Below are 26258 nucleotides of genomic sequence, written 5' to 3' on the forward strand. Positions count from 1 at the left end.
CCCTATAGTTTGAAAAATATGAGGTATTGACTAACCATCCACGAATTACTCGAGATAAATGAGTCCCTAATAATATGCTATTGATTCAACAATTGTTATGCCACCTCTACACATATCTTCCTCCCTCTTTCGAGGAAAAGAAGTGCAGACAAGAGAGTAAACTTTCAGAAGCTACACAGACTCAGAACAGCATTATTCATTTAGATTGAGATATGCAAATGCACCAACAAGCTAATCCGATACATGTCATCTAAGCAGCAATTACGGAAGCATTCAGAGTATTTAAAAGGAACAGTACAAGGTAAACTGAACACGTCGAGATAGATCAGATTGGGGATAGCAAGCTGCAACAAGCATACATATGAGGCAGGCAGAGAAGAAATGGCGACCCGATGGGAGATATCGGGGCCGGCTCAGCCGGTTTCCTGGTCGAAGTCGTCTCCGTCGGACTCCTCCACATTGTCGGCGTCGTCGTCCTCTGCCTCGGCGTCGTACTCCTCCTTGACGTCGCCGGTGGGCTTGCCTATGATCACCAGGTTACTATTGGTCTTCCGGATCTCGTTCAGCTGGAACGGGTCGGGGCCCAAACAAGGCAGGTGTTAGCAGCGGTACGGTGGGGTGGAGGTGGGGGTGGGGGGCGTAGCGTGGAGGAGAAGAGTGGTGTGGTAGCAAGTACCTTGTCCTCGAGGTCGGACTCGGCCATGGCGAGGAGGAGCTCGTCCTCCTGTGTGGTGGCGGGCACGGGGAGCAGCGTCGACGCGGGGATTAGCGGCGGCGACGGCCACTGCCGCATCAGCGCCGGGAACTGCAGCATCTCCGCCCTCCTCCGCCGCCGGGTTGGGGATCGGGGGGAATGAGGACGGGCTGAGAGGAGGGGTGCCCTCGTCGAATCGAGCGCTCCGCCTCCGCTCGCCGCGGTTTTCGAACTGCAAAACGCGCTCCGCCGTCGCGGCGGGGCCACGGCGGCGTGGGGCTCTTCCATTTTCCTATCCACCCCCTCCGCGCGGGCCGTCGTGGGCCACGCGATCGATTAGCCCGGCCCACAACGAGGCCAGCGCTGCTGTCAAACGTGTTCATGGGCAGGCCCATGAACTATCACGATCGAGAGGGAGAGAGGGGAGACGGAGCTTAGGAATTTTTGGAATTTTTAATTTTATTAATTAAATAATTTACCAATTTAATTTTGTATTTCAAAAAATTACAAAACTAACCTCCTGCCGCCCTCTAGGAGGGCGGAAAGGTGACGTAGCAAACGGTCACTCGGTCACAACGAACGGTCCGGAGCGGATTTTAAACCCTCGGGGAAATGTCCACTTATCTATTACATGCTATCCAAATAATCATAAAAAAATTAGAAAAAAATATAAAGATATATTAATACAAGATATATCACTACACAAACATACAAGTTCAAATATAACTCCTACACTCCATAGCCAAAATAACAAATATGACCGTGAGTATACGTATACTATTTGAAGTTTAACTTGTTGTTATTTTTGTTATGTACTGTAGAAGTCATATTTGAACTTGTATGTTTGTGTAGTGATATATCTTATATTAATCTATCTTCATAATTTTTTTAAAATTTTTTTATGACTATTTAGATAATATACAATACACGAGGGGATATCTGCTATAGAATACTTTCCCCACCAAATGTGTATAGCAATACGTGCACGTGTGTGTTGGTGTATATGCGTACGAGGCGCGATTAAACTGTGCGGCATCCTATTTTTACACCTCGAGAGAAAATGGATAAAAAACACCTGTCTGAACACGACGATTCCACCTATAAAAACCGCTCGGCCGTTCTCCCGTCTCCCCTTCCTTTGGCCACCGGGATCCGCGCCGCGCGCCAACGCACGTTACGTAGCCACCCACCCGAGCCCAGCCGCACGCCGCCGGTCGCCGGTCGCCGCCATGGACCCGACGCCGCAGTCGCACCCGATCCTCGCCTACGTGCTGTCCCGCCTCCCGTCGCTCCTGCCGGCGTCCCCGACGCTGTCCACCCCGCGCGCCCGGGACATCGAGCAGCCGTCGACCCCGCGCGCGCCGTCGGGCGCCGCGGAGTTCGACCTCGTCAGCCGCATGCCGGGCCTCCGCCACCCGTCCGTCCTCTCCGCCATGTCGCGCGCCGTCGCCGACGTCTCCTACGCGCGCGACGCCCTCCGCCTCCTCGGGCGCCGCCCCGACCACGAGCTCGTCGACTCCGCCCACGCCTTCCTCCGCGCCCACGACGGCAAACAACCCCACGCCGCCTCCGCCGAAGAGGAGGATGAGAAGGTGGAGAAGAGCAGGGAGGTGGTGCGGCTGGACGAGGCGCACGAGTCGTACGGCGGCCTGCTGCGGGAGGCGGAGGAGAGGCTGGAGAGCGTGTACCGGCTGGCGATGAAAGGGAGGGACATGGTGGACGCGGGCCGCGGGGGCGGGGAGGAGGACACCGGCGTGGTGGACGAGGAGGTGGTGCGGGTGCTCAGGGAGGCGGAGGAGGGGAAGGTGGTGGAGCGGGTGGTCCTCGCCGACCGCCAGCTGCGCCACCTGCCCGAGCCCTTCGGCCGGATCCGCGGCCTCCTCGTCCTCGACGTTTCGCGCAATCAGCTCAAGGTCAGGCCTTCTCGTTCTCGCCATTGCATATTATGATACAACTCTGTATTATTTTATTCACTCCATGTTATAAGATTTTTTATCTTAACTAGACTTATTTATATACGAAAAAATCTGAACACATATACAAAACATATATATTTGTAAATAGGTGAATTTAGATAAATCTAAAAAGTCAAACAATATTTATCAGTCACGACGTTTAGCTTTTGTATTTTAAATGCCGAAATTAGAAAGTGGAACGGATCCTCCGATTGGGGAATTCGGGTGACACAGAGACTTGTTACGTTTGTGTAACAGTTTTGATCTAGAAACGTTTTATCACACAGTATGTTAATTTTGGACGGTGTAAGAACGCAATGCTGGTTAAAATTGAGTCATTGCGATCAATTCTCTTAGGTTACGAGAATTGTTTGTGCATGTTTAGTTTTATACATGATCATGAGACATGTATGAATTGTGAGCATATAGAAATCAAATTTGGTGCAAAAAACAGTCTCTCTCATCCCTAGAATTGCAAATGAAATAGTTTCATTTCCATAGAAATTAAGGCCTGGTTTGATTTAGATTATTGAGCGGGCTATTACTATGGATTTATCTTCTTGATTATAAGGATAATTAAATGTTCTGAGAAATAAACTTGAGAGATAGCTTAAAAGAAGTGGTGTGGTATATTTCTTTTTAGAAAAAAGGTATTGCTGGTTTACAACCACAGAAAGCTAGGGAACATTGTGAAGTTTTTTCATCGTCTGTTTTTGGTCTCCTGCAACGATTAAGTTATTGCCGGCCGGAAAGCATTTTTGCCCATTCAGTTTTCTCTAGAGCTGCAAACCTGCAACAGCGCAGCTAGCTCGTGTGATCTGTCAGTCCTCTTTCTTCCTTGATCCTATACACAGCAAGCAATTCTGCGGTTCTTTTACAATGTTAATCAACATGGATGAACATGGGCATGCATGTTGGCCAAAAACCCTCCGTGTGCATTCATTCCCCAGTTTTAGTTCCAGTTGTTTTCGTCGGATTTGCAGGCTGTTCCGGATGCCATAGGCGGGCTCGAGCATCTGGAGGAGCTCCGCCTCGCTTCGAACACCTTGGTTTTCCTCCCGGACTCCATCGGCCTCCTCTCCAACCTCAAGATCCTCGACGTCTCCGGCAACAAGCTGAGGTCTCTCCCCGACAGCATCGCAAAATGCAGGTAGGTAACTGACCATCCAAGCAACGATCTTCTTGCCAATGGTGATCGATCACGATGGTGGTACATCCAGGTCGCTGGTGGAGCTGGACGTGAGCTACAACGTGCTGGCGTACCTCCCGACGGGGATCGGGCAGGAGCTGGCGAGCCTGCAGAAGCTGTGGGTGCACCTGAACAAGCTGCGGTCGCTGCCGTCGTCGGTGTGCGAGATGCGGTCGCTGCGCCTCCTGGACGCGCACTTCAACCAGCTGCGGGGGCTCCCCGCCGGCATCGGGAGGCTGGCGGCGCTAGAGTCGCTCAACCTGAGCGGCAACTTCAGCGACATGCGCGACCTGCCGCCCTCGATCGGCGACCTGCTCGGCCTGCGCGAGCTGGACCTCAGCAACAACCAGATCCACGCGCTGCCGGACTGCTTCGGCCGCCTGGAGCGCCTGGAGCGGCTCCGCCTCGACGAGAACCCGCTCGCCGTGCCGCCCAAGGAGGTGGTGGCCGGCGGCGTCGGCGCCGTCAAGGCGTACATGGCCAGGAGGTGGCGCGACGCCCGCGCCGAGGAGGAGCGCCGGGGCGCCGCCGCCGCCGAGAGCCCCAGGGTGTCGACGCCCAAGGAGTGGCTGGTGCGCAGCGTGTCGTCGCTGGGCAGCTGGGTGTCCGGCGCCGCCGGGCAGCAGGACAAGGCCGCGGCGGAGGAGGACGCCTACCTCCAGCAGAATCTGTGAGCGCTGCAGCCGCCATCGCCATTGCCTCCTTCGGTGCTTTCGTCCGCGTGGTGTACAGAGAACTACGGACCGATCCGCTTCGCTGCTGCGCCGTTCATCAATTGTTCATCTACTCTTTGCCTTGCTCTCGATGGTGGTTCCTTCCTGATCATCCATCCATTGCTGTTTAAAACTTTTAAAGTTTAAACCCAGGATACTGGACCGCAGTTCCTGTGTGTTTCTTTATTTACCTTGCTGATTTGATTCCTCACCGGTTTGTTGTTGTTTTCTTAAACATTTTAATTTTTGTTGGGTTGCTTAACCATGTTGGGAGTTTGCTAAATAGTGAACCATCTATGGAAATTGGAAGGCCATACATTATTTTTTTTTAATCAGGTAGTATTCCATAGACGAGACATTACGAATTCCAGTTTGGAAGGCCATAAATATTTGATGAAATATAGGTGGAACATTATGAGTTGCAATGCATTTTGTGAGTTTAAATAATGAATTATCTTTGTAAGGCCATACATACTTAATTTTTAATGATGTACCTCCATAGTATAGATGAGATGATCAGACACTACCAGTGGCACTTGCATACAGTATCACCTGCACCACCGCGGCTATCGCTCTTACGTAGAGATTGCGACGGGGACCCGCTACTCGAGACCCGATGGTTATTTATTCTATTAGGGTATAGGTATAAGCTAAATATATCATCCGTGGGTAAGTAATTGGACAAATACTTTCACTCGATGGGTAAGCGGGTATGGAAACGTTCTTATGATCCCCATACCCGTTTATCCATGAGTAATAAATACTCACAAGTTTAAATGCATGCCATGGCCTAATATCATATTAGGCTAACCTAATTAACCAAAACCACATGTATTTAAACCATCCATACCTTTCCACCACACTATATGAATATATGATGTCCTCAGTATCTAGCATCTATGCATATACTATATGGAAACTGTGATATTTAGATTGTTTTGAACTTTTACGGGTATATGGATAACCCGACGGGCAAGGTTTACCCAAACTGGTATGGATATGGAGAAATTTTTTTATCCGTGACGGATATGGGTATTTTAATGGTACGAAATTTTACTAGTGGGTATAGGTATGAGATAGCAATACCCGATGGATATTTACCCATTGCCATCCCTACTCTTGCAACACTGAAAATGAAACGACACCCTCGAAGAACGCCGCTTTCTCATGTTAGGGCTCTCCCCTAAACGTAAGCAGAGCACAGATCGACGTTCTCAGGTCGGAGCAAAATTTTCACTACGACAGCAGCAGCAGAGTAACAAATACTAGAAAAACACCACAGGACATACGAACCCATCACTGGGGGGAAAAAAAGCAGGAAACGACAGAACAGTATATGAATGAGAGCATACGAAACACCTAGGGGATGATTAACAACATATTTGTAAAAATAATAATAAATAAAACTTGTATATATATATATATATATATATATATATATATATATGTATTTTAGCAATCTCAGAACCAAGGTTGAAAATAAACTTCGGTAAAAAAAGACTCTAAAATCAACTTCAAATTTAATATTAAAAATTTAAATTTAAATTTATAAGTGCGATTGATATACGCAAACATTATATTAAACTATCAGGTTCCAGTCATAGCCGTATATAGGGGCATCGAGCTGCTAAGCCCATAGTAACGCAGTTTACCTGACAAGGTAACCGCTTTATCGCAGGCGCGCACGCGCACATAGCACATCGGCGACAAATATACCAAATCGCACAACACCAGGTCTGCAGTTCATAAGCAAGCAAGCTGAGACAGTACACCTCGTCTCATTATTTACGCAGACATATAATAAAAGTTCTAGATAAGGATGTGCTCAAGAGCACGCGATCTTCACTGGTCCTTCTTCTCCCTAGCGATGAGGTCCATCACAGCTCGCTTGATGCTTCCTCCATTCTTTGCGAGCACCTCCTTGTTTATCTCCGAGTCATCAAAGCCCTGAAAGGTGAAACAACAGCTAGGTTTACAACCTTGCCAAATGCCAACATAATCGTGTGCATGAGCGCTGTTCAGAATGGGACATGTATCTTACCATCTCCTGCAACTCTGCGAGGAGGGGATCCCATTCGCTGACGCCACACAGATCATCGACAGACTGCTCCAGGTTGTACTTGTTCTGCCTGAGTATCTCCTTGTTCAGATCGACTTGCCTAAAACCCATCTCCTCAAGTTCCTTCAGCAGCTTCTCTTCTGTGAGGTTGTTGATGCCATAATGATCAGATGTTGATGCACCAGCAGACGCAGGTGCATTACCAGGAGGCACATTAACAGTTGGAGGCACAGGAGACACAGCAGGTTCAGGCGGAGGCACAACAGCGTCAGGCACAAAAGCAGCCGGAGTTGAACTGGAGGGAACATCAACATCAATGATGGGGTGAAGAGAAGCTGTGGAAGAAACAAGGGGCACAGGCAATGGAGCAGGCTCAGGATTCTCGGGCTCATCAATTTCACGGTGTATCAACTGTTCAAGTAATTCCTTGGTTCTGCTGTTGACATGTTGGCCGAAGACTTGATCCACAGGCTCAATGTTGACATCAATCAAATTTGTGTTCGTGTTGTTGCTTTCTGGGGGTAGATTCAAGTTTATAGCGGCAGTCCTATTGTTACTGACAAAAGAAGGATCCTCCACCTGCAGATGCAACCAGAATTCTGATGTTAAGACATAAGGATCAAGATAATACATCTTGTTAGAAAAGGCAATTGTAGAGTAATAACCTGGATGTGAACCCAAACACGCTGACCAAATTTCTGGCCAGAAGGTGATGCTAGTCTCCAGTAAGATATATACCTCCCAGGCCTCCCAGGTGCCACGAAATCAACAGCGACATCAATCTCCTGATCAACAGGGAACCCATTCACTGGAATCTGCACAGCATACCAACTCAAACTTAAGGATTTTACATGTTTTAAACATTACGCAGCCTAAACTACAATTAAAACAGTAAACTGAAAAGAGGTCGTAGTATGCCATAGTAGCTACCTCTAATGGAACAGAGGTCTGCAGTGCAAACTGATCTCCACCAACCCAGATAAGCTGTGTGCCCAGGGGCCACGTGATAGACCCATTGTTATGCATGCGCCAAATTTTAGTAAATGGAGTTGAAGGTGCCATCAGAGTTCCATCCAGCACAGTTACATCCAAAATGAAGCGACTTTCAAGTTTCTCACGCTTTGACTTCATGGCAGCCCGTGAATGGATCTTGCGGCACTGAAAATTATAGAACAAATTAATCATTAACATATTATTATTTTTTATGCTTAACCTATGTACACAAACCAGAGTTTACCCAGGACAAATGGGTTTGCCAAATAAATGCATCAACAAATATGGACATGCAAGCTAGAACCAAGTACGCCTGTGCACTCATGCCTAGAGCTAGAACAGATTTTGTCAGAGCACACATGTACAAATTGGGTACTCACCAATGTAGAGTCTCCCACTAATCTCTGGGGTAGGAGTGGCTTGTCAATCCTGGTGTACTCGACTTCATTACCCATCCGATGAAAGCAGGCACCACACAAATCATAATCTTCTTTTCTGTTGGCAAAGAGAGATGTCAGATACTGAGATATAAAAAATAAAATAAAACTAGATAGCAGCTATAGCTCAACTAAAATCTTACGTTTTAGACTTGTATCGTGGCCCAGGAATTGGCTGCACTCCACAACCATCACACTGAATCCATCTATGGAATGTGCATACTGGTGAGCTCTCAGTCTTATTAGCAAGGTCTCCGTGCAGATGGTTAGAAGACAAGAGGCGGCCAGGGTAAGGAAAATGTGGAGAATGTCCATAGCTCATGGGTGCGGGGGGCACCTGTGGTGGTACATGGCTCAAGGGAGTATGGGGCCGGAATGTGCCAGCTCTGTACAATGGAAGACGCCATCTGGAATCACTGTTGGCTTTTGAATCAGCTTCAGACTGCCAAATAGATGGGTGAAATGTTGATCCACGTGCTGGTAGCTGAGACCAACCATTCGGAGATTGAATAGGAGGAGCTGGACGGAAAACTGGAGCAGGAGGGGCAGGTGGTGTATCAGAGGTCATAACAGATTTTCCCTTGCTTTGTGCATCATTAATTCCCTTGCTGATTGATTTGTCCTCAGCTGAGTTGGTTAAATTGGTAGAGAACAACAACTCCTCAATGGAAGGGTATAGTGATGACTGTCGACCCTGAGAAGATTTAACATTCAACGTAGCAGGAGCCTCAACCGGCACAGTCTTAAGACCTCGAGCACCTGATGATTTAGAGTTCTGCTTGTCCAAGGGTCCTGACACCAAACTTGTGTCAATTTTGGGCTCTTCATTAGTTTTGAGATCAGCCTGTGTTTGGGGCAAACCAGTTGAGCTGCTGGAACCATCCGTACGCCCATTAGAAGGTTGGTTGTTGCTTGGTGTGACCAGTTTAACAAAAGGTTTTATTAGCTCAGCGATATGTGGTGGCGCGGCTTCAAGTACTTCATGGGACAGCTTCGCAAGTGCATCAGGAACTGGCTCCTGGATAGACTTTATAGCTTCATCAATAGCTGATTTTACCTGAGACAGCCTATCTTCCTGTGCAGTGGACCTCAACGGATAAGATATGGGCTTCAGAACCTCTTCAATAACAGATTTAATCTGAGTTAGTGGGTCTTCGATAGTGGTGGGTCTCAGGGGTGTATTATTTGAATCCTGTTGTTTGGCCTGAGGTGCTGCAGTGTGGCTGCTGTTTAACTGAACATTAATCCTGAGAGGATTCAGTTTCTGATGAATAGCAGCATCATGCAGGTCGTCATCATCATCCAGCATGACAATATCCCCATCCTCATCAGTATAAGTCAGAATAAAGTCGATATTAGGATCAAACTTAAAAGCAGATGCAATCTTGGACCGGAGAGCAGATAAGTTCAGACTGAATTGTGGTCCTTGCACATACCCATTGAACCTCTTGAGAGTTTCACCATATTTCACCTGAAATACAGAAGAGGGGATTTGAGAACTGCTAATAACAAAATTTGAATCAGATGACATTAAACACAGATGTTGACAGACATGCTTGATCCTCACCATCAAGAAACTAAGTAGGCCTAATAACACATATCCAATATATATTTATAGGAGATCGGTTGAAAGAATAATTGAAGATCCTAGGATCAATTTGAATGATAGTATATTTAGTTTTAACTGCCTTTTTTTGTATACTTTGACGTTCACCTAGCATCCTCTTTCTTAATCAAGTTGCAAACAGATATTTTTTGCGTTTCAGAAAATATGAAAACTGATGAAGATAATTATCTAATTTCAGACATTAGTGAGTAATTTTTCATAGCAGGTAAAGAAAATAAGCACTGAAAACAACCTCATGCTAAGGTTCAATGGCTTTCTGCATTAGTCTATCCAATAACGCATTGTGGGGGTAGTTAATTCCATAGAGACTTCTATGGTACTATTGGCTCCTACTTGAACATATGGGTTTAGCCCTTTGGGCAATGTTTTTCCAGGTACCACCAGCTTGGGGTGGATATTTTATTCAAAGCATGTAGTGACAAGGGCATCCCATGTTTCATATATATCATTACAGTACACATATATAAAGCGCACATAGATCAACTGTAGAAGGTAATAGTGTATTAAAAGGCCAAATATCCTAGAGAATTTTTTATTATTTTAAGCATGGATTTGAAAAGCAGACAATTTGAAGATGATGAATCTTGATATCTCAGCTAGGACAAAATATCATTATTCAGATTTCACTTCAAAGATCAGTAATATCATAATCAACATACCTATCAGTTAGCAAAAGGGTTAAAATTTAAAACAGCAAAAACTACTTGATGACTGTATTCACGAAAAAATCACTTCACAGTTGAACAACGTGCAAGATTATCACTGTACATATGAAATTTATACGGATTTGAAACTGGTGACAATAGTTTGCCTCCAAATGGAAGAAGATAATGTATTATTAAACTCTCCAGTGTATAAGATGATAGTGAATTAATAAGCCTCTCCGGTGTATAAATGAACTGGAGATTTCAGATTAGCCCTCTCCCTCCCAACCTCCACTGGCCTGGGGATATTTAATCTCAACAGCATGTGCCCGCTAGACAAATAAATTCCTGAGTACTCTAAATTCCTATTACTAAACAAGCAGGCAACTTTAAACTTATAGATAATGGATATGCTTATAAAAGTTTTGAGGTTTTGGAACATTCAGAAAGAAAAAGTGAATTAGGTAAAAGCACATGACTATATATATACAAGTGAGGCCATAAAGGAAACAAATCACAATAAAGCATCCTAAGCACGGGAGTTCGTGAATAAGTAATTCGAGACAGCAAGAAACATGCTAAGCGGAAACATACGCCTAAGAAATGGTACGAAATGGTACCAGACTAATACAGTAATACAGAGTACTTTAAGATGGCTGAATAATTATTTTTTCTACAAGGTTGTACTACGTATTATTTTGAAACGGAGACGGAGGTAGTAATAAAACCCAACACCATCATAAACCAGTAAATGAATAGAATCACAAACAGATGGACTACAGATCATAAACTAAACTCCTACGTTAATTTCCTTTTGGCAGAAGGTGATACTGAAATAACACCGAGACAATGGTGCCCCTATCTTTTTGCTTTTTCGCTTATGCTTATTCTTATAAGCCAAAATTTAGAATTTTTTAACCTTAAATTTAGAGTCAATTTGAGGTTTTTTCACCGAAGCCTATTTTCCGGTCTTGATTTTTAGATCGCTTAGAATTCTTATATACTCAGTAAAAGTTTTATTTGTAAATATATCCTTTTCGTTTGTAAATATGTTGTTTGGCTTAGAAAAAACCAACAATCAACACCTCGTTGATTTGACCAAAGAAAATTATTTAACAAACAAATATAAATGACATCCCAGGGCCCAGGCAGTGGCGTGTCAGCCATCCGCATTCAACAAAATCATCCGGTTGTCCTTAAAAACCAGATCATGGACGACCTTTGAGATATAACAAAGAGCACGCTTAAAGATCAACCCCCAATTTTCTGGCAGGCAAAGAAAACCCCGCGAATCCTAGAACGCAACACCACACCTTTCGTCAATCAAACCCCGCAAAAACGATCGGCACACAAGCCCACTGAACCTCCATCTTCACGCGCCGCCCAAACCCCAGCTAGGAGGCTAGGAGCGACCCCCCACCCAACCCGCCCTCACACGCACACACCCCTCGACAAAACCAAAACAAAAACACAGCTCAATCCTGAAATTGGGGGGGAAAAAAGAGAGAGGAGAGCCCACGATTATCTCACCTTGAGGACGACGTCCCACTCGTCGGGACGCGCCGCGAGCCCCTCGTACATCGGCGAGCTCCGGCCGGACATCGCGGGGCGAAGGACGCGGCGTCGATCGTTGTGCCTCCCCCCAGAAAAGGGAGCGGGAGAAGGAAGCGAGGGGAGGAGCAGCTGCGTAGCCGTGAGCCGCAGCGGCGGGAGGAGAGACCGCGGCGGCGGTGGTGGCGGTGGCGGAGCGAAGAGAGAGCGGAGGAGTGGCGATGCGGCCGAGTCCTCGATGCGAGATGGGTTCTCCGTTTTATCGCGCAAACCGTTTCCTTCGATGCGAAGCCTGGGGGAGGAAGGGACGGTTGAAACCATTAAACTCGCGGCTCCGGGCCCACACGTCAGTGGCAGGAGCCGCTCCGCGTGTACACTTGGAAGGGGTGGTGTATACGAAATTACATGGGAAGCTAGGGGGGAGAATGTAAAAAACGTTTCCGTCCCCATCCTGCTCTCGTGGGTCCCATGGTGTGCGGGGCCGACCTGCCAGTGAGCGGAATTGGATAAGGGCTCGGATTAGCGTATTTTAATCCTGCATCTTCTTTGCGCGCAAGACGGGAGCACCACCAGGGCAGGCCTCCGTGTCTCTGACCTGTGGGCCCGGTGGGACCAGCGTGACGTTTAGGTTTGTCGGTGGGAGCGTGAGTACCCGTCTTGTTTAGGCTTTGTTTAATTCCCAAAATTTTTTTCTAAAAACATCACATTAAATTTTTAGACACCTAAATAAAGCATTAAATATAAATGAGTAAAAAACTAATTGCATAGTTATATAAGAAATCTTGAGACAATCTTTTGAGCCTAATTAGTCTATGATTAGCCATAAGTGCTACAGTAACCAATATGTGCTAATGACGGATTAATTAGACTCAAAAAGATTCGTCTCGCGGTTTCTATGCTAACCGTGAAATTCATTTTTTCATTCGTATCTAAAACCCCCTTCTGACATCCGGTCAAACATTTAACGTCATACTTTTCTTAAAAATTTTCTCAATCTAAACACCACCTTAATTCGAAGAAACGATTTGTCAAAAATGCGGCCATCCATCTCTTCTTCTTCTTCTTGGCGTGTAAGTTGGGCCTTCGCGTTTGACGACTGGGCGAAGGAACTGGGATTGTGTGGGTCGCCGTCGTCGAAGGCGTCGAGGATGACGACGAGAGCGCACGGAAGCGAGGCCCAGTTTCAGTGAGGGATGATACCGTGGGGGCAAATTAAGGGCGTGTTTAGGCACTTTTCGCTTTCATGTCGGACGTTTTACCGGACGTCGGACGTTTAATCAGATGTCAAAATGAGTCTTTGAAGATGAATGAAAAAATAAAATTTATAGCTCATCTAGAAACCGCGAGACGAATCTTTTGAGCTTAATTGATCCGTCGTTAATATATATGGGTTGATGTAGCACTTATGGATAATCATGAACTAATTAGACTCAAAAAATTCGTTTCACGATCTCTAAATGTGCAATTAATTTTTCATCTATGTTTAATACTCCATTTAAGTATTCAAAAATTTGATGTGATATTTTTTTAAAAAACTTTTTGGAACTAAACTAGCCTAAACTATTTACCGAGCATGGACGAAAATGACTCGACAACAAGCAAAACCACGTTACTATTTCCATTTCTATCTTTTTTTAAAAAATGAAACATCAAAATATTGTCGAATAAAAAACGAGGTGAATATTATAACATAAATTTATTGTATTATAAACCTGTAAATTGAACTTTCAATATTTTTCTAAACCCGTTGATCAAAAAATCCAAACTTTAACAACTAACTATGCCATATTATATATAAGTATTGCAACAAGTTCATAAATCACTTTGTGTCTCGATACTAAGTAAAGATTACATGTTATTATAAATTAAATTACACATCTAATATATTATTAAAAATCACATATCATATCACAAAATAAATTGCACATCATATAAATCATTACCAAGTAAAGTGTTCTTGTATATGTCTTTACTAGTTAAGGAGTTAAGGTTAACTTGATTAAGTAGGCTATTTGGACTGATATTGTGGATCTATGTCATATGGGCACGTAGAAATTACGAGAAAAAAAATATGGAATGTTTTACCAATTCTGATTTCCAACAAATAGTTTCATTTCCATTTCTAATAATTTCTTAAAAAAATCCAACCGACAATTTCCGTTTCAAAAACTGGTCCAGAGCTCGAAAAGTTTCCAAACCGTTTTATACCAAGTTTTGATCCAAAAATAAGTTTTGGAAGGCTTTACTTTTAAAACTAAAAATTAAAAAGGTTCAAAAATTAAAAAATTCATAGTACTAAGGGTGGGTATCCGTCGAATTGACAAATTTGTTCCGATTTTTCGGTCTATTTGAAATTCTGTTTAGCAAAAACTCAGGGTTGATCGGTCTCCAAAGAAAACTAAGACCGTGCACTTCAATCTTCGTAATTAGGTCCGATTTCAATCATGACCGAAATATCTTGTATACAAAATATCTTAGAAAATACCAATTGCATGGTTGATGAATCAAATCCAGAGTTGAAAAAAAAATCAAAAAACATATTGTTGATGATTGATGTCGGCAATAAATTTATAAGGTGGCTATTGGGCTCGGAACTCAATAGTTAAGACGAAGAAGAAGACCATTTAACCAAATTCAAATTCAAGCTCTCGCTTGGGTGAAATAATACCCTAATCCTTCTTAACGGTTGTATAAGTATTGAATGTGTATCACCATGTCCATGGTGGGGTGCCCTGTATCCCTTTATATAGCGGGGTATAGGGCTTACATATATGTTAGAGTCATAATTTGTTAAAACTAAGATCTTAGTCTATTTTCCAGTCTTTAATTTTAATATTAAAAGTTTTATTTACAAATTATTTTTCATTTACAATTATTTCATTTGAATTTTCCCAAAAAATTCGAACAATAGGGGTGTAAGCCATAACACAATATAATATATTAAAAAAATTAAATAAAACAATTGTCAAACTTTATGTAAAAGATCAAAGTATCGTACATTTAAATGTGAAGCTGGCAATAGATTAATCAGCATTGTTCGTGAAACCAAGCGAGGACGTACGGACGTACCTGCCTGGATAATAAAGTGGAAATGATTTCAGTCAAGAGGGCCACGCGCACTATAGCAATATAACTCGCCCATTTATGTCATTTTCAGTACAATTATTCAGCCACAGCTGTATTCTAAAGTTTGTGATGGACGATGGATTAATGATGAGAATTGACGGGAACTATTTGACGGTAAAAATAAAACAATCAAATATTACAAAGTAGGAAGTTGACATAAAAATATCTTCGAAGAAACGTTGACGCAGGAAGCTAAAAAAATCGCATTATTTAGAAGCTCAGGGTTCGTGCCATGATAATCTATAATCTATGTCAGAAAAAAAAAATCCACATGTCTAATACATATATTTTCTCTTGTATGCTTGCATCAAGTACGATATATGCATGTGCAAACGGTGAGTGTGCATCAGTGCATGCTAATGAACATCAGCGTTTGTGCTTCAATTTTTTTTAAAAAAAATCCAAAATTTACCAAATTAGGTTCTTTTTATTTATGCTTAGACTTATCATCTTAAACTTTCAAGCCGACTTTTCGGTTTATATTTCTCATAAAAGTTGAAAGCTTAAAAACTTCCACCACTCTTTTGGCATTGGGTTATATTTATAACCCAAAATTTAAATTTGTAATATTAAATTTGGAGTTGATTTTGATGTTTTTTCATGGAAGTTAATTTTTTAGTTTTGACTTTTAGATTGTTATGAATATGTATATAAAAGTTTATTCATAAATTATTTTTTATTTATAAATATGCTATTTGGTCTTTTCTTTTTACAACCCTAAAGATGACCCTCGGATGTAGATGGTTGGGGCCACGTTAAACTCGGCTCAATCTGAAAAAAAGATTGAGCCGAGTTTAATTGCAATCAATTAGAAGAAAAAAAAGAATTACTGCATTTCGTAACTGATTTTTGATCTTTCTATTTCGCTTCTTTTTTATTTAGACCTTATTTATATCTAATTTTATCTACTTATCTAGTTATCTAGTTTATCTACCGGCTCGAACTCGAATTTGATCGCCTTCCATACTTCACAAGCTGCGGATAGTTCAGGACTCCATTTGCAAGCTGATCGGATAATTTCACTATCTTCACAAGCAAGATCGCGCCCTTCGTTACGAGCTTGTACACAGGCTTCTAAAGCGACCTGATTAGCTGCTGCACCAGGTGCATTACCCCAAGGATGTCCTAAAGTTCCTCCACCAAATTGTGCATTACTCCAAGGATGTCCTAAAGTTCCTTCACCAAATTGCAATACAGAATCATCTAACTTACCCCGACACGGAAAACATTGTAATAGATTAATACATGATTAATTAATTATTAATTATTAAAAAAATATAAAATAGATTAATATGATTTTTTAAAACAACTATTCTATAATTTTTTTTTGCAAAAAATACACCGTTTAACGGTTTGGTAAGCGTGCGCGTGAAAACGAGGGGTAAGTTAGCTTATTATAGGGGTGAACGAACCGGCCCGTGCTACCTCTTCTCTAAATAAACAAAAAAGCTATTCAATTCTGGCTTTTGGTTTAACCATGTAAGGTGGCTTATGATTAAAAAAACCAATAAAATGTGCTTATTTGTTTAGACTTACTCTATTTTCCATGATATAAAAGTTCATAGTCTTGTTTAGATTCATTTAAATGCTAATAGATATAAATATATACCAACTATACATTATTGATAAAAAATTTAGACAAGATCAAAATTCTTGCATTATAGCATACATGAATGTCATGTTTTTTACCCAGGTTAACTAAACCAATGTCATGTTTTTTACCCAGGTTAACTAAACCAAATTCACTCGTTCGTTTTTTATATGCTTTCCAAAATATTAAACGGCGTGCTTTTTCTGAAAACATTATATAGGAAAGGTAATTAAAAAATCATACCAATTTATTATAGCTAATAAACTACTACGTTTTACGTGCCGATTACTAAACCGACCTAAAAACGCGGCGGAATACGTATTTTTAGGCTTATAAACGCAACGAAAAGAAGCACCTATTGCAAATCAACTGGACAGCCTCCTACGCTCTCCTGGGCCGCGCCCATATAGCCAGACCCAACAACATATTGGGCCGAGAGGTATACATGCACAATGGTCCGCCTCTGCGCTTTCCTCTCGGTACTAGCCTCCGGCCGCGGCCCAAGACAGCGGAACGAAACCTCGAAGCCCTCGCGCCACCTCCGCCTCCGCCTCACCGATGGACCCTCCGCCGAGGGAGGCGGCAGCGGCTGGCGGCCGCAAGCTGCGCCGGAGAGGAGGCGGACGGAACCGCCGGAAGCCACAGGCCTCGTCGTCTCCGCAGGGGTCAGCTCCTCCGCCCGCCCCACCGGCGAAGCGGAAGCGCGGGTCCGACGCTACGCCCGGGGGCGGGGGACGAGGCTGCAAGCCGACGAAGAAGCCCACGTGCCTCCTCGACAAGGTAATCGGCTCACCGGAGCAGATGTTGCTAGGCCTATGCATAGGCGTGTATTGGTCGGAGCCGGAGGAGTATGCAGTGCCCGGTAGCAGTATCAGTAGTGGTGGTGGGGGGATGGTTTCGTTTCGAAACTTCTGAGTGCGTTTGATGTGTTGGTTGGTGATTTGGGTTCGAGGGAAGGTGTGCGTGATCCCTTGTGCGAGCGACGTCAAAGCAATAGGGTAGGGTCCCTCCTCTGTTACTCTTAGTAGCACCAGTTCTTAGGCAAGGTTATATATTGCTCGAGTTCAGCCAAAATAGCACAGTATTCAAATTTTTATTTGGCTCTCATTTGCCGTTCCTTAACATGTTTAATAACTTTTACTTTGTTTTGACAAATTAGCCTACAGTTTGGAGATGAATGTGTTACCGAGTTTACTTTCTGTTTATTCTTGACGTTTTTTTTTCTGGACTAATTAGTTGATATGTTTATCTTATGATGTGCATTCTAGATGCGTGCAAGGTTATCTGGTGGTCATTTCAGAATGTTAAATGAGAAACTGTACACTTGCAGGTTCGCACTCTTCTCCACAGAACAGTACTTTCCGCTAATGATGTCTTCAATGCTTCACATTATCTCACTATATTAGACAGTTTTTGGCCAATAATGAAGTGCAAGAACATGAATGTACTTCAAATATCATATTTTTGAAAAATATCCAAATAGTCCCTCTTGTTTGATGGTTCCTGTCGTTTTGCATAACGACACGGTCTTTAAAACTTATATTTGATTATATTTTTCTATTATAATATACACAGCAGATAAATATTTTTAAGACTCATCTATACATGTTGTCCTAGTATCTACAAACAAAATATTTTAGAAGTTATCAATAGTCAAAGTTTTAAAAGTTTGACTACAACCTTATCCAAAACGATAGGAATTATGGAATTGGAGGGAGTAGTATTATGTCTTCCTTTCCGTACAAAATGCTGCTGTTGTTAATCATGCTTGGGGATAGTGGCGTGCATCAATCTTAACTTTCATGCTTTGTCTGATGTGGCACTGTTAATTATCCATCATATCAACTGGTATGCCTGAAAAAAAAGGATTGCCCTCTCACTTATGGCGCATAGAATTCTAAACTGGAGTACTTGGTGTGACATTGACATTACCCTTGGAAACTGGGATTGTAGAAACTGGAGCTTTATTGTTGCATGATTCACACCTTCACTCAAACATTCTTTATTCTTTTCAGCGGTAAAGATGCTTTTGACTACTTCACAAATGAGCCTGACCTTTTTGATGTGGTATGTTATTCACTTTTCATCCATTTTGATAATTTTATTGTTTACTAAATGAACTCTATCTTGTAAGGCTACAAACAACAATTTTTCAAACCTAGGTGGCAACCTTTTTATATCTTACATTGCCAACTCATAAGTCAGTGCCTTTTCTTTTCTAATTTTACAGTTTTACCTACACAAACCTCAAGTTATTACTCCTTCTGTTTCAAAATATGAGATATATTTTGTTTTGTTAGGACAAGACTTTGACCGATGATTATTTATATATCACTTACGTGACAGAAAACAAAAGTATAATCATAAGAAAGTATTTTTGAATATGAATCTAATATATAATATCTATTATATAATTATATTCGCATAAGAGTAATCGATGGTTAAACTCTTGTCCTAACGAAACAAAATATGCCCTATATTGAAACAGAGAGAGTAGTTGTTTCTTTCTGGTTTGAATACTTCATGTATTTTGTCGAAGGAAGATGCAATTTCAGTGATTGATATGCAGGGACTTCTTGCATAGCTTGGTAGGGCAATAATTGCCCCAAGTTTCATTATAACCTGATACATGACTGGTATTTCACTTTGTTCTCATTTAGTATCATGGAGGATATCAAGAGCAAATGTCACTTTGGCCAGAGCAACCAGTAAATGTTATAATTAATTGGTTGAATAGTAATAGTGCGGCTTGGACAGTTGCAGATTTTGGCTGTGGTAAGCATGCTAAATATTTAGTCATTTACTCTCAAGATGCCGGTATCTTCTCACAATGTTTCCTTTTGAATTGCCCTGGCACAATCACGCTAATACAATTGACATCTTTTTTAGGGAACGCAACAGTTTCTAAAAATGTGAAGAATAAGGTTTCTCCATCGATCTTGTTTCAGATGACCCTTCAGTGATTGCCTGTGATATGGCTCATGTAAGCATTTAACCATATCATGGGCCTCCTTGGTGCTTTAACGTGTTTGCATTTTGTTTCTGTGTGTTAGCATCCGCTTCTAGGTTCATTTCCAGTGAACCAAGTTTGATCCTCCAAATATTGGATATATTCTTGTACAAGGTCATTTTTACCTTGATTTCTTAGTGTGGGTCCATAATTTATCTATCATGATTTCAAGTCATTGCATAGTAAATTCTGTTTTAGCACTGATATTTTATGATACTAACATGTTCTTCTTAAAAGCCATTATGGTCAATAATCAATAAACTCGTGCATGGATTAGAAGTAATGTCAGTATATGCATGAAGGCCGAAAAGCACTGGAGCTTTCCAGTTGCTAATTCCTATGATGGAAGTGTATTAGTCTACCAAATATAAGTTCTGAAAATTCTTTAATACGACACAAGAAGGAAGAAATCATTAGTTTTTGGGACATTGGAATTCTTTAAAAGAATTGTCCAAATAGTAATAAATGTGATTTACTAAATAGTTTGTTACTCCATTATTTATCCTTGCGGTTCTGTGCTCGTTATGAGGCTTCATCAAGACATCAAGTGTATTCCTTTAACTTTGACATTTTTAGTGCTTATTGTGATCTGTTATGTGCAATGTTCCTTCTGTAAACAAGAAATTAATCTAAAAGTATTTGAAACCAATTATATGAAATAAACAGTAAAGACTTTATTTTCTTAAGTGAGTTGTTACTACTAAAGGCCTTGTTATTTCTGTAGACACCATTGGAGTCATCCTCTGTAGATGTGGCAATATTTTGTCTTTCTTTGATGGGTACAAACTATCCAAGGTACATAGAGGAAGCAAACAGAGTTCTGAAGCCAAGGTTCGGCGCTAATCATTAGCTGCTAGACTTCTATGACAGTCTATGGGTCCCTCTTTTATTATGATACATTTGTTTATCCAGTGGTTGGCTTCTTATTGCTGAAGTGAGGAGTAGGCTAGACCCAAACACTGGAGGTGCTGATCCTGATAAATTTTGTGAAGCCATCAGCAAGCTTGGGTTCTCCCTTGTTTCAAAGGTTTGTATTCTTAAGGTTTCCTCTACGTTGTTCTCAAGTGGACTTAGGAGTTCAATTTGGTTTGATGCCTTTCCTGAATTTTAAGTGTGATGATGAGTATTAGAATTACCAGATTTTGGTATGGAGGGATATATGAGACATGTTTGTTTTGCTTCTTGCCAAATTTTGGTCCAGTTGAAAATGGTAATAAACCGAACAGCCTCATAGTTATGACGAGGTAATTTTATATAGCGAAGCCCTAGAAGGATTATAACATAATAATGGTGTTTACTGATGGCAAACCGAGGCTCTCCTGAATTGCATATCTGTAAAAGGCCATACGCTATTCACAAATTGATGGAACAGAGCGTCATCTTTTCGCTTTTCCATGGAAAAAGCCTAATGGCGTAGTTGCAAACGAAAACTAATTTGTGAATACAACTTTTGTATACGTGTTCTTAGCGATCTAAAAGCAAATGCTGAAAAATAAACTATGATGGAAAACTTCAAAATCAACTCCAAATTTAAGGTTTATTATTCAAATTTTGGCTTATAAGCAAAAGTGAAAAGATAAGGGTGATAATGACTTGTATACTGAAAAAAATCTTCAACTTTTTGGAGGGCTGGAAACTAGCTTGACAGGATTGGTGATCATTATATCTGTCTTGTTCATATTTGACCCATAAAGTTTGTCTGAAACCGAGGCCATTCTAGGCAACTAGTTTGCACTGGTCTGTTTGCCACTCTCTCCTTTTCATATCTTAAAGTCACTTTGGGTTTATCTTAAGTTAAACTTATTTAGGTTTGCTAAGTTTATAGAAAAATGTAGAAACATTTTAAACACAGAATAAATATACTATAAAAATAGATTATTTGGTGAATTTAATGAAACTAATTTGGTATTGTGGATGTTAGCACATTTTTCTATAAAGCTGGTTAAAATTGAAGAGGTTTAATTTTGGAGAAACCCAAAGTTTCTTGTAATATGAAATGGAGGAATCACTATTTAATCTATAATGTTTTGTCAATGTCTTGACCTTTTTTATTCCAATTTCCAACTGTATGCACCACAGCGATGTGAGATGCCATTATATCCAGGGGTGTATCTACTGTCTGGTAACCCCAGGCAGTTGCCTGAGCTCGTCAGGCAGATGCGCTATAGAATTTGAATGCTTTGAGACAAAATTTTCATAGCAAATACTTTATATAATAAGATCTAAAGCTTTTCTGGATCTACGACTGATTATATCATTGAGTTCCATTGCACACATGACACTGCGTCATTAGGTCTATTTATCATGCTCAAGTGATTGCAATATAAACTTTGTCCAAAAGTTAATATTTGTGAAAGCTGAAATGTCACTCATTATAAACCCCTGTTTTGCTGGTTATGTAGGTTGTTATGTGGTAAGGTAAGAAGCATGTGGCAGGGACAATCCTGTTGTCTTAGCATTGTATGCTATATTGCTATGTTCCACACATAATTATGGCTGAGGATCACTAAATATTCAGAGCCATGATGCTGCTTTTAGTGCAGCAGTTACCTAACCATAGGTCATATTTTCAAACATCAAACCTTTATCATGTGCTTCAGAAACTATTATGTTCTTTGTTCCCATTCGCTCTTCATTGTGATGTAGCAGAAATGTTTCCGTTGATCTATTTTTTAGTCCCATACTTCCATGCTCAAAAGTCTACATGACGGATTTCCAGTTTGTGATATGAAAATTGTTCTGTATTGACACAAGACTACCGTTTGGAAAGAGAACAGTGTTATCATGTTTTCTAATAGGCAATTGACTTCTTTCTGTAGGATGCGAAAAATAAAATGTTCATTCTGTTCTATTTACAGAAAAAGGTCAGTTATGCCACTTCGGTACCTAACTACACATGAAAATTACTCCATACTTTGATCATGGAAAGGTTATTGGTCGTCTATATGTTTGGCATTGAATGCGGGGTTTCACATGTCTCTGCAGGAAAAGAATAAGGTGGCCAAAACCATCGATTGGCCTCAGTTGAAACCTTGCTTGTACAAACGGCGATGATGTCTTCCACTGATAACTGTAATTGTACTAGACCTCTTCCAAAGTTCTCTTATATTAAATTATTGATGTACTCTATGTTCCCGTATGTCACTCCTGTCTGTTTCTACTACTTTTTATCTATTCGCTGTTTGCATGATTTTCTTTATGCATTAGATCTCACCAGACAAAGACCTAGACATTTAGATGTACATATGAAGCTGCTAGTGTGGTGTCTATTCGTTGTAGCTTATAAGGTTATTAACTTATTAACCCTGGTTTGATTTCACTGCTCAATCTTCCCCCTAGAGTGGGTTTTGCTGTAGTATCTTGATTAATATCATAGAACTCTGTTTTTTTTTTTACCATATGTAACATTTCCTGCTCATACACTGGTGCAGTATATCTGGTATTTGACATGATGCAAGCCTCGTTTTCTGCAGAACATTAGACCTAGTGCAGATAGTTTGCACGAGGAGCTGTCAGAAATCCTCTGCATTACCTTTCTACCCTTTCGCCACCATGGCCTCTGGTAGTCTGGTTCCATCCCGGACGTTCAGTTCAGGTAAATGCAATCTTGCCCCCTGAATCTCCTGGATAAGCTCATTAGTGGCATCTCGCGGCGACCTCGGTGACGCCCAATGGGAAGATGGAGACAAACCCAGGGGGTGAGGGGGGTTCTTTTTCTGCTTCAGCCAGTGCTATTAGCACATCGCAAGGAAACTCCCTGGAGGATGCAAATATGGAGAGAACGTTACCACATGATGCACACGGCTTCGATCAGGTTCGTTTTTGGAATAATGTTATGTCAATCGAAAATTGCAAAAGTAGAGATCGTTTGGTTCGTAAGTTTACACTATGGCACATATCGAACGGTGCCGACACGATTAGCTACGGAGAAGTCATATCAGATAACAGATTAAACTGTGTTTATTCAACCAATCTTTAAAAAATAAAAGTGAATGCATGTTGCCAGGGTTTGCAAAATTGCAGCAGCTACCGCCATGAAAATCGTTGATTATCGCCGTGAAAACCCATTAAAAGCCAAAGAAACTACGATAATTATGGAATCTTTTGCTCCGTGGTACAATGGTTTCAGAGGTCTAAGGGAAAACGTGAAACCTGCACGTTGCACGGTAGCCCATCGAACAGTGGTCATTTGATAGGTCCCGCCACCATATTGGAGATATTGCTTCAACACTCAACAGGGTATGCACATATACCATTTGCTTTCAGTTTTCTTACCGTGCCAACAATCTTGTCCAACAAATCCTGCTATTGAATTTTGGTTGTTCAATAGGTTGTTAACCTTGTGATTTTAGTTATCTGAACGCTATTTTTTTGTATTTCTCACTGAAATAGTATTATTTCTAAAAAAAATTCTCCTATCGTGGCCTTGTGGTAAGTCCTAGTGCTCACATGACCTATACCCAAAGGGTCCATTTGGCACATGGGTTAGGAATTGATCGCCCACCCACTAAAGGTTATCTATAAATCTCAACCATCCATTCTTCTCACCTCATTCCATCCTAACCATCAATTTATTTTCATTTTCCAATCCCACTTAGGCCACGTTCGGTAGCCGGATAAGATATCTTATTTCTCTCGATTTTCGCGCGCACGCTTCTTGAACTGCTAAATGGTGTATTTTTTTAAAAAATTTTCTATAGGAAAGTTGTTTTAAAAATCATATTAGTCTATTTCATATTTTTTTAATAATTAATAATTAATTAATCATGTATTAATCTATTGCTACGTTTTCCGCGCCAGATAAGTTAACTTATCCATCTCTCTAGCGAACGTGGCCTTAATACCACATTATCCAAATATGCCCAAAGAACGACCCAAATCCTTGTAGAGGTGATGTTTCGGTTAGTCAGACCACCCTCTTCTTCTAACACGCTAAACATACTAGCGGGATAAATCGAGTAAGTTGACTTCTACTATGATGAAAGTAGTTGTCGTATATTTTCAGTGGATAAGTTATTCTTGAAATTTACGCTCTTTGGCCCTTTTTATAAGTATTTGTAAAATTGACCGGTTTAAAGGTTATTTAAAAAATGAATTGTTTTGCTGCCGTGCCACCTCTGAAAACTTGAAGGTCCTTCATTTCCGTGCCAGGGGTTGTTGCGGATCTTGTTGACTCAGTGCGGCCCACCCAGGAGGCATGAACTTGTGCGACAATAGCCATGGTGCAGAGAGGAAGGATCTCCACGTTATTGGGGCTGGCACGGAGTAAAATAGTTTCAAACATTTTCATTTTAATAACTTGTTCTTGAAAAGGATTAAATAGTGCAGAAGCCGAGAGTCATTCAATGTGTAAACTGTGCCTGCTCATGGTACAGTAATAACCACATGCATGTGACGAAAATCAAAGGGTAACATACAGCTACAGGCCATGTTCCTTCTCATCGTATAGTAATAGGTGGTGATTATTTGGTTGGGTTAATTAAATTCATGCTATTATAAATATGACGGTTTAGAAAAATATCATTACAATTTATCTTATCATAAATATGTCATTATAATACTCTTTCAGAAACATGTCATTTTATACACCTTGAGAGCTATTGGGCTCACATGCGGACTAATGTAATTTCATATTGACCAAAATGCCCATATTGCAAAGTGCCGAAGAAAAGTGGCCGGAGGCACTGAGTAAAGTGGGTGGCGACAGGTGGGGGCACGGCTATGAGCGCGGGCAGGGCGAGAAGGCGGGCAACGCGGCGACGACGGAGTTGACGACGGCGGACGGGCGGCGCGACGACGGCTGCGGCGAAGCGAAGGCGACATCAGCGGGGGGCAGTTCTCCCCATCCGGAGGGCCGTCGACCGACGCAATCGACGGCGGTGGGTGGGCGGCACACCGACCACGGAGACGAAGATAGCGGAGGCGAGTGGACGACGCGGCGATGGTTGCGGGTTGCCGGTCCTCCCCATCTGGAGAGGGCGACCGGCCGGCACAGTCGACGGCGGCGGGCGGGCGGCGCGTCGACCGCGGAGGCGAAGACGGCGGATGCGGGTGGGGGCGTTCTCGCCGCCGATGAGAGCGCTGGTTTCGCTGCTTTACACGGTGCGCCGTGTGTTAGTCATCGTCGATTGGGTCTACGACGCGTGGGCCAACCGCCACGGCGCCATCGGTGGCGAGCGGGCGGCGCGTCGACCGCGGAGGCGAAGACGGCGGATGCGGGTGGCCGACGCAGTCGTCAGTGGCAGGGGGTAGGGACGGCTGGAAGGGGGTGCGAGGAGGAAGAATGGGGCGTCGAAGGAGGGAAGCGGAGGACGACAAGGACGACGTCGCCGGTACGGGAGGTGGAGAAGACGGCGCGGGCAAGGTCGGAAGTCGGGGGCGCGGCGGAGAGGAGCTGGAGCAACTCCCCGGCGGGGGAGCGGTGGGGTTGAGTGGTGGAAGAAGAGATGAAGCAGGGGTATTTTAGGAAATACATTAGCCTGCATTTGGTTCCACTAGCTCTCAAGGTGCATAAAATGGCATGTTTAAGAATTGTAATGTCATTTACGATTAGGTGAATTGTAATTGCATTTTTCTAAACTGTCATATTTGTAATGGCATGCCCTATTTGGTTTTGTATAAAAAAACAAAGAACACATTTATAAACAAAAAACAATTTATAAATAAAAT

At 42.2% G+C, this 26258-nt stretch overlaps 5 protein-coding genes across 5 annotated transcripts; 3 read left to right on the forward strand and 2 right to left on the reverse strand.

Moving 5' to 3' along the window:
• Positions 1 to 178: 178 nt before the first annotated feature.
• LOC102714346 (anaphase-promoting complex subunit 15) lies at positions 179 to 971 on the reverse strand. Its single transcript, XM_006647382.3, has 2 exons — positions 677 to 971; positions 179 to 566 (listed from the first exon to the last, which is right to left on the reverse strand). Exons 1-2 carry the CDS (start codon positions 812 to 814, stop codon positions 414 to 416), a joined length of 291 nt encoding a protein of 96 aa, XP_006647445.1. The 5' UTR covers positions 815 to 971; the 3' UTR covers positions 179 to 413.
• Positions 972 to 1801: 830 nt separating this feature from the next.
• LOC102719464 (plant intracellular Ras-group-related LRR protein 2) lies at positions 1802 to 5009 on the forward strand. The gene is made up of 3 exons (XM_006648737.3): positions 1802 to 2607; positions 3633 to 3799; positions 3870 to 5009. Exons 1-3 carry the CDS (start codon positions 1924 to 1926, stop codon positions 4510 to 4512), a joined length of 1494 nt encoding a protein of 497 aa, XP_006648800.2. The 5' UTR covers positions 1802 to 1923; the 3' UTR covers positions 4513 to 5009.
• A 1106-nt stretch (positions 5010 to 6115) lies between these two features.
• LOC102714615 (protein JOKA2) lies at positions 6116 to 12138 on the reverse strand. Its single transcript, XM_006647383.3, has 7 exons — positions 11842 to 12138; positions 8184 to 9511; positions 7984 to 8098; positions 7541 to 7768; positions 7276 to 7425; positions 6593 to 7189; positions 6116 to 6498 (listed from the first exon to the last, which is right to left on the reverse strand). Exons 1-7 carry the CDS (start codon positions 11911 to 11913, stop codon positions 6394 to 6396), a joined length of 2595 nt encoding a protein of 864 aa, XP_006647446.1. The 5' UTR covers positions 11914 to 12138; the 3' UTR covers positions 6116 to 6393.
• Positions 12139 to 17137: 4999 nt separating this feature from the next.
• LOC102719745 (ribosomal RNA-processing protein 8-like) lies at positions 17138 to 23106 on the forward strand. The gene is given in 11 exon segments (XM_015833167.2): positions 17138 to 17359; positions 17848 to 17909; positions 18595 to 18646; positions 19240 to 19354; positions 19469 to 19501; positions 19504 to 19562; positions 20314 to 20420; positions 20502 to 20616; positions 22409 to 22453; positions 22575 to 22661; positions 23063 to 23106. Coding segments are annotated over 10 exon segments (879 nt in total). The 3' UTR covers positions 22644 to 22661; positions 23063 to 23106.
• Positions 23107 to 23245: 139 nt separating this feature from the next.
• On the forward strand, positions 23246 to 26214 carry LOC121053556. Its single transcript, XM_040520987.1, has 2 exons — positions 23246 to 23403; positions 25249 to 26214. Exons 1-2 carry the CDS (start codon positions 23261 to 23263, stop codon positions 26018 to 26020), a joined length of 915 nt encoding a protein of 304 aa, XP_040376921.1. The 5' UTR covers positions 23246 to 23260; the 3' UTR covers positions 26021 to 26214.
• Positions 26215 to 26258: the final 44 nt, after the last annotated feature.

This window comes from Oryza brachyantha, chromosome 2 (genome assembly GCF_000231095.2).
Source record: "Oryza brachyantha chromosome 2, ObraRS2, whole genome shotgun sequence".
In the NCBI taxonomy this organism is placed as follows: Eukaryota; Viridiplantae; Streptophyta; class Magnoliopsida; order Poales; family Poaceae; genus Oryza; species Oryza brachyantha.